The 8,784-nt window shown below is 49.9% G+C and overlaps 1 protein-coding gene across 1 annotated transcript in view; it reads right to left on the reverse strand.

The window, feature by feature from the left end:
• The window catches only part of LOC146062795 (cytochrome P450 2K1-like), a 16,116-nt gene extending 13,170 nt beyond the window's left edge, over positions 1 to 2,946 (reverse strand). The window contains exons 1-2 of the mRNA XM_083174811.1: positions 2,402 to 2,946; positions 911 to 1,071 (exon numbers count right to left, since the gene is read on the reverse strand). Of these exons, the coding sequence (XP_083030937.1) occupies positions 911 to 1,071; positions 2,402 to 2,516 (276 nt within the window). The 5' untranslated portion in view covers positions 2,517 to 2,946. The remainder of the gene's footprint in view (positions 1 to 910; positions 1,072 to 2,401) is intronic.
• Between the last annotated feature and the right edge of the window lie 5,838 nt (positions 2,947 to 8,784).

Raw genomic sequence — 8,784 nt, forward strand, 5'->3', positions numbered from 1 at the left:
TTGCGAATAAAAAACAATGCTGAGGGTGTGAACCTGCGCAATGAATGTGCATAGGAGAATGCAAGTATGCGGGTCCCTTGAGTACACTCCGCTTTGTGTACCGTTGGTGAAGTCTCCTGTTATGATGTGGTGTGGGCGGTGCTACACATGGCGGCATGCCAGAATTCTCTCTGTGTATTTATGTGTACGAACATGCGCACTAACAAGTCATCCATAATAACCACTAACCTGTGGTAGAGAAGGGTTGTGGGGGGGGGCTCCAGATATATCAGGGTACCGGGGGCTAAAAATATCTGTTGCCAGCCCTGCACGGGGTCAGTTGCCATTTGCGCTCAGTTCAGGTAACAGAAACATAGGCTTCCATCACCTAATGCAAGGGTGGGCAATAAGTGGCCCTCCAGCTGTTGATGAACTACACATCCCAGCATGCCTTGCTTTAGTTTTGCTAGTTGGACATGCTGAAACTGATGCAAGGCATGCTGGGATGCGTAGTTCATCAACAGCTGGAGGGTCGCTTATTTCCCACCCCAGCCCTAGTGTCTCAATATATTGTTGGGGTGCCATGCAGACTCCTGTCAAGCGCACAGCTGTGCGACCTCCCAGGAAGGGGGAGAGGGGCGCACCGGCAGTCAGTTTGCTGGTGCGTGATTGGCCACCCTAATTAAAGCCTATAGATTTTTATTCCTGTTTGGGACATTGTTATCCCCCCTGTGGTGGCTATTGGGGGGAGGGGGGGTGGCATGAGCTTGCGCTGGGTGCCATGGCTCCAGGACACGCCCCTGAATCAGTGTGCATAATGTACAAAGGCACAACATTTGCTTCGTTTTGCCGATGCTCATACAGGATTGCAGTCCCAGGATTATGGGATTCTTGGCCAGTTCTAAATCACACTCAGAGGGAAAATACTTACTGCAACCATATGGCTGGAAACGATCCTGAGATTCTCATTAAATAACATCATGAGCATCAGTATGTTTGGATCTCCGTATTCAAATCTATGGCCGATTAGAATGGACACAATTATATTGGCTACAGCAGCATTAACGATGGTCATACTATCGAATGCTTTTCCTGCAAAAAAGAACAAAGGCCAAGATTTGTGAAAGTTAAATACTGGTTGAGTATCCCTTATCCAAATATCCATTATCCAAATTATTCCGAAAACCATAGTCTCCAAAATGTACTTGTATTTTTATTTTTTGCTAAAAACTTACTGGTTACTAACTGGCACTACTTGGGAAATAACATGTAATTGGCACTACATATGTGCAAGGACATGATTGCTTGTCATTCAAATTCAGTGCCTGAGATAGGACACAAACCTTGTTTCATGCTCAAATAAAATATATTTGTGTGTATTTCATGTGCCTGATGTGCTTATAAAACATAAATGCAAGAATATAAAAATATTCTAAAATATGGAATAATCCGTTATCCAACATTCTACTGGTCCCGAGCATTTTGGATAACGGATACTTAACCTGTACATTAATAAGCATATGGAGTAATATAGGATGCCCATAGGAATGCACAGCGCATTTTATTCATTTATGTCAAAGGGGTGTTCCTAGCACCCCCTATTGGGCATGTCTAACAATGCCCACTGGGTGTGTCTAACACCGCCAATCAGGTATGTCTACCATCATCTATTGGCTCTCACTACAATATAAAACGTCTCTCAGCCGCACCATAGTCTCCTGCTTATTTCAGTTTTAATCTTCTAATTACTCTGTGTAACAGAACATGCAAATAAATAAAAAAACTGACATGGATGACGCAGGTCTGTAGTGATATGACAATGGTCTAGTACAATTAACAATGCAAAACACATAACTGATTGGAATACAGTTCTAAAAAGCAAAAGTCTTTTGCAAAAGGTATTGCTGGTATTGCTAGTGGCAGGGAGGTGTTCAGAAGGGTGTGCACATCATTAGAGGGTGCCTGTGCACCCCTAACCCTCAATGTGAGTACGCCTATGATGATGCCTTGTAACTTGATAATACATGAGCAGTGACAAAAATATCCCTACACCCCTATCTACAGTATACCTTCTAGTCATAAAAAAAAATGATATCGCCCAAGAAATTTGAACAGTATTATGCGGATATTTGTTCAACCTACTACAAGGTGTGTGGCGGACCATTTTTACTGGCTTTGGTTCTAACCAAAATGACATTAATTTCCAATCATTCCAACTCAATTTTGTCCACTTCACAGCTCACAATATTATTTCATCCAGTTTAGGTGAAAGACTGTAGCGAGCTGGCTGGTTACTAAGAGACAGAGCAGCAGCACAAATACAAGGCAGTTTACAGCAGTCACATTACCTATTACCTGGGATATTTGATTGATGCTAGCAGAATGACGGTGGAAGTGATTGATGGTATTAGAGAGCACTGACCTTCATAGGATCTGAACGTCTGAATTAAACATTCACATTCCTCGATAATCTTGGTCTCTATGCTCTTCTTCCCCATCCCGTAATCTCGTAGAGTTGACAGTGTAAAACGTCTCATCACTTTCCAATTCTCGCCATGAGCAAAAAGAATACCTGAATAGAATGAATACAAGTCACTGAATTACACTTATTTATATACTGCTTTTAAGCTGGAATTTACCACTTACACAATCTGCCCATCAACCCATCACCAGGTTGTGCAAGAACAACCTTGCAACTAGGGGTTAAAATGCGTTCCGTCAGTTTTATTAACATGTGCAGCTGCTGCCAACTGTGTGGAGGGGGTGCGGCTGATGGGTATGCCATCGCTGTCAGCTGCCCCCTGCATCTCTATGACACTGCCCAGAGGCAGAACTCTGGGAGGCAATGGAGTCATCTGCTGCCGGGCTCCTGCTCCCAAGGGGGCAACTCTCCTCCCCCTGGAAGTTTAAATCCAACAAACAAGCCAACGATATCACTTCTGTTGCTGAGTTATGAAATATATATGTGGTCTCTATCTATCTCAACAGAAATATATATTTTATATAAGGTTATATAGTGTTGTGTGTGTGTGTGTGTGTGTGGGGGGGGGGGGGGGGCACCAATATATATCTTGCCTCCGGGCAACTGGAACGAACTTATGCCACTGACGCTGCCCCCTGCTGCCTCCCCAGATCTGAGCCCCATGGACCATGTAACAGGCTCTGCCAGCTTTAAGTGCAACAGACCAGAACCAGTGATTGAGGGCCAGATTCTCTAAGCTTCAAAAAGTGATAAAATGGAGAGTGATAAACAGCCAGCCAATCAGCTCCTGCCTGGGATTTTTCAAACACAGTCTGTGACATGGCAGGTAGGAGCTGATTGGCTGGCTGTTTATCACTCCCCATTTTATCAATTTTGAAGCTTAGAGAATCTTGCCCTGAGTCTTTGATAAGACTGCATACAGGACTGCACCAATGGTCGGAGATCTACACTAATGACTGGAAGCTGGACTCGTGCAGCGGCCTCATCATGGGAGGATTTTTAGACAGGGCAGCGCTGAGCCTGTGAGGTCTCCTACAGAGTAAGGTACAGAGGGACAAACAGGCTTTTCATGTGGTGTATCTCTTATATATTTAGCCAGATCTGTCACTCAACCCCTGTGGAGAACGTTCCTGTGTAGAACAGTTTCACTTTCATGTGTCTGACGTTCCACCCCCTTGACATCACCTCCCCCCGCCCAGCCAGGGCTACAGTACACGCCCACCATCCACCATTACTCCACAGCCACCATCCACCATTACTCCTGCACATCCCTACCCTCTGCCAGGACCCCCGTGACCCCCCTCCCGCGATTCGCGGGACCCCCCTCGACCCCCCCCTCCCGCGATTTGCGGGACCCCCCGCGACCCCCCCTCCCGCGATTCGCGGGACCCCCCTGGACCCCCGCGACCCCCCCCTCCCGCGAATCGCGGGACCCCCGCGACCCCCCCTCCCGCGATTCGCGGGACCCCCGCGACCCCCCCTCCCGCGATTTGCGGAACCCCCGTGACCCCCCCTCCCGCCATTCGCAGGACCCCGCACCCCCCCTCCCGCGATTCGCGGGACCCCCGCTTTCCACCCTCCCGCGAGTCGCGGGACCCCCGCTTTCCACCCTCCCGCGAGTCGCGGGACCCCCGCGCCCCCCCCCCCCCTCCCGTGATTCGCGGGACCCCCGCGAACCCCCCCTCCCGCGATTCGCGGGACCCCCGCGACCCCGCGATTCGTGGGCCCCCCGCGACCACCCCGGTATCCGGACTATTGTTAGACAGCACTTACATCGACAGCCATTACATCGACACCATTAGTTCGACACCTCAATAGGTCGACATGGTTTTAGGTCGACATACCATTAGGTCGACATGTCATTATGTCGACAGCTCATTAGGTCGACAGCTCATTAGGTCGACAGCTCATTAGGTCGACATGTTTTTAGGTCGACACTGCCATTAGGTCGACAGTGTCTATGTCGACAGTCAAAAGGTCGACATGGGTTTTTTCACTGTTTATTGAGCCGACATGTGCCGAAAGGCGGTATTTCATGCCCTACTATCCACTAGGGCGTGGTGGGAGAATAAAATAGTGTGCCCAGCGCAGCGAGGCACCGTGCCCGAAGCATAGCGAGCGGCTGCGGTACACTTCAAACTGTGTCCATGTCGACTGTGTCGACATTTCGGCCAAAAAACAGTGAAAAAACCCATGTCGACCTTTTGACTGTCGACATAGACTCTGTCGACCTAATGGCAGTGTCGACCTAAAAACATGTCGACCTAATGAGCTGTCGACCTAATGAGCTGTCGACATAATGCGCTGTCGACATAATGACATGTCGACCTAATGGTATGTCGACCTAAAACCATGTCGACCTATTGAGCTGTCGAACTAATGGTGTCGATGTAATGGCTGTCGATGTAAGTGCTGTCTAATATCCGTCCCAGACCCGACCACCCCCTCCCGCGATTCGCTGGACCTCCGCGACCCCCGCGACCCTCCCGCAAATCGCGGGACCCCAGCGACCCCTCCCTCCCGCGAGCCCCCTCCCGCGATTCGCAGGACCCCTGCATCCTCCCCTCCCGCGATTCGCGGGACCCCTGCGACCCCCCCTCCCGGCATTAAAAGGGCCCCCCGCGACCCCCCCTCCCGCGATTCACGGCACCCCCCCCCTACTGTGATTTGCGACCCCCCTCCCGCAATTCGCGCCACCCCCTCCCGCGATTCACGGAACCCCCTGTAGCGCCCCCCTCCCGCGATTTGCGGGCCCCCTCGGCACCTCTCGCTGTAAGGGGCGGTGAGATGTAAATGCGTTGAACGTGGCGAGCACATGGCATGGCGTGGGGGGATATCAAGGGCACGGCGAGAGTAAAATGGCGAACTCAGTGCTGCACTCGCTGTGCCATTGAATGCCTCTCACTGTGGGCCTTATTCTGGTTCACTCTTTCTGACAAAATCTTTCTTAGATGGACAGTACCATGTGCACTGCAGGGGGGCAGGTGTTACTTGTGCAGAGAGAATTAGATTTGGGTGGGGTTTTACTTCAAAGTGAGATCTATATTGCAGTGTAAAATAATGCAGCCAGTATTTACCCTGCACAGAAACAAAATAACTCACCCAAAAATAATTCTCTCTGCACATTTTACATCTGCCCCCCTGCAGTGCACATGGTTTTGTCCATCTAAGAAGGATTTTGTCAGAAAGATTGAACTAGAATAAGGCCCTGTATCACAGATGCATTGTTTTCTACGCTGAAATTCATGATTATCAAAATGCATTCTGTTGTATTTAATAGGGATATTATTCTGCTTTAAACGAGAGTTACATTCCTGTAGGTATACTAGCAAACATGTTTTAGGTAAATTATATAATACAGCACATTTTATCTTTGTTCTCCATTAATCATTTGTACATTGAAATGTCTGACATAAATATTTGCACGACTTAATAATTTCACAGAACAATCGGCCATCTCTTATGCTAAGATTTCGGGTACTTACTGTGAGCGCTGTACAGCGTGTAGGGTACACAGGGAGCTGGCTATGTCTTCTCTCTGTTCTCCTGGTGATAATTTGCTTTTAAACACTTGGAGAATATTTTCGCCGCCCCCTAACCTCACTGTTGACATTTTTGCTGGTAACATTCACTCTGTGACCCTATGACAGAAATTGTGCTTTGCCTGGAGGGAGATACTGAGCACACTCTATATAAATTTTAAGCAACTAGCCCGGCATTTAAAAAGTTGTAAAACATGTTAAACTAAATGCTCTTATTTCTATTAGTCAACAGAGAATGATGGTAGTTTGCCCATGAGTTATACACCCACTGGGCCTTATTCTGGTTGAGTCGGACAGCTGCGTTTTTAGTCAGACGGCCGATGTTGTGTGTTTGCGCATGTGCAGAGGCGTTTCTGCACACATGTGCGAATGCCGCGCACGTCCGAATACGGCGTGAATTCCGTACAGAAAACAATCGGTCAGAACCATCCGAGCAGGGGGTGGAGAGGGGTGTGAAGGGCTGTTTGGGCCCATATGCGTACGCCCCGCGTTTCATGGGCGTTCCCATTAAAATGTTGGGCATACGTATGGCAATCCAGCCGTGACGCACGTGTGGGGGGCGGACAGCCGGATGTCAGCTGCCCGCCCATATCCCTGCTTTCGCACAGAGAAATGTCTGAGTGGTCTGGAGCACTCGGTGCTGCCTGACCGCTCGGTCCATCACTCGATGGTCGGTGACCATCGGAGGATGGGGGAGGTTTCCACAGATGGGGGAGGTGTTCACATGAAACATCCACTTGCGGTCCATTTGCTCGGCGTCTTACCGCATTCGGACGGTGTGAGCGATCCGTATGGTAGGCGGGACTAAGAACACTCGGTGGCCGTCCGAAATACGCATCCATCTGAGTCAACTAGAATAAGGGCCTCTGACCAAATAACCCAGGTTATAGCCAGGTTGGCCTGGGTCAGGCTGCTGTATTTCTGCAAAAATGACCCAGGTCGCATTAACTGGCAACTAACAAGTAGTGCTCCTGGGAAAACGGACCCTACCCAGGTTAGTTGACCCCAGAAGCACTTCTACACCGTGATTGGGGCTGCTGGGGCTCTGACAGATGCTTTCAGATGCTGGTGTCGATGCCCCATGCGTCTTTCTCATCTATCTGCAGGGATGATCTCTCCCCCACCTCTCACCCCCTCCACCTCTCCTCTCTCTCAGGCACTCTCTCCCCCACCACTCTCACCCACCATCTATCCTCTCTCTCCTGCAACCTTTTCCATGCCTCTCACTCCCTCCATCTATACTCTCTCTCCTGCAACCTCTTCCATGCCCATAGGCGTGCGCAAGGGGGGTGCCGGGGGTGCACAGGCACCTCCCAATCATAGCTGAGGGATGGGGCTTTCCAACAAGCCCAGCCCCGTGTCTCTAGCCCCCTGGGAACCGGAGATACTGCCAGGCAAAGCTGGAACGTTTTCCCTATAGGATAACATGGGACCCGCTAATTCCGACCCCCACCCAGTTCAATGGCTGCCAGTTCCCCCTTCGGCATCACTGAAGCTCGAGGTTGATTTCAGTCTAACCCAAATCGCTGGGCCTTCAATCTGATACCAGACGGATCCATATGGATTATTTGATTCCAGGGATATTGAGGTTAAACCGTTTTTTTTTTTTGTTTGTATGTGTGTGTGTGTGTGTGTGTGTGTGTATACTATGTGTGCGGGCGGGCATTTGCCCCTGGGCACTTGGGGTCCAAGTGTCCCGTGCCCGCCACAGCCTCCTTCCCTTTTGAGCGGCTGACCAGATGCTGCCTGCCGCTGACAGGTAAAGTAGCTTCAGTGTGCGGCGTGCAGCATCCGGCCAGCGGCTCAAAAGGGAAGGAGGCTGCGGCTCCGGTGGGCATCTTATAAGAAGAGTGCACAGCGCTACCCGGAAGTGCGGATTCACGGGAGCGCTGGTGTGCAATGCGCACCCCCAGCAATGAGCATGAAACTCCCCTTGTCAACGAGCATTTAACCACCCCCTTCCCAGGGAGCATGTGACTCCTGGCAAAGAACATTTCACATCCCCCCCCCCATGGCATAATCTGTAATGGCCATCACAGTCTGAGGCGTAACGTGTAATGGGCATCATGGTGTGAGGCGTAACATGTAATGGGAATTACACATACAACGTGTAATGGGCATTATGGAATGTGGTATACTATGTAATGGCTGTGTGATGTGTAATATGCATGTAAGTATGTGTTAATTTTTGGCGCGCGCCTTCGACGTGCACAGTCCCTATTGTCCCTGTTTTTATAATATTTTTTTAAGCCCTAACATAATGTGTAATGGGCATTACGCTTTGTGGCATGTGTGATGGGCATTATTGTGCGTGACATTATGTCTAGTGTGTTTCATTATGTGTAATAATAGGAGATGATGAACACGCCCAGTAGATAGTGATGGACACGCCCCCTCCAATGGTGCACCCCCTAATAAAACGGGCTGCGCACGCCTATGTCCATGCCTCTGACTCCCTCCATCTATCCTCTCTCTCCTGCAACCTTTTCCATGCCTCTCACTCCCTCCATCTATACTCTCTCTCCTGCAACCTCTTCCATGCCTCTCACTCCCTCCATCTATCCTCTCTCTCCTGCAACCTTTTCCATGCCTCTCACTCCCTCCATCTATCCTCTCTCCTGCAACCTCTTCCATGCCTCTCACTCCCTCCATCTAACCTCTCTCTCCTGCAACCTCTTCCATGCCTCTCACTCCCTCCATCTATCCTCTCTCTCCTGCAACCTCTTCCATGATGCCTCTCACTCCCTCCGTCTATCCTCTTTCTCCTGCACCCTCCGCCCC

The sequence above is a fragment of the Crinia signifera genome, chromosome 3 (assembly GCF_055691185.1).
Source record: "Crinia signifera chromosome 3, ASM5569118v1, whole genome shotgun sequence".
NCBI lineage: Eukaryota > Metazoa > Chordata > Amphibia > Anura > Myobatrachidae > Crinia > Crinia signifera.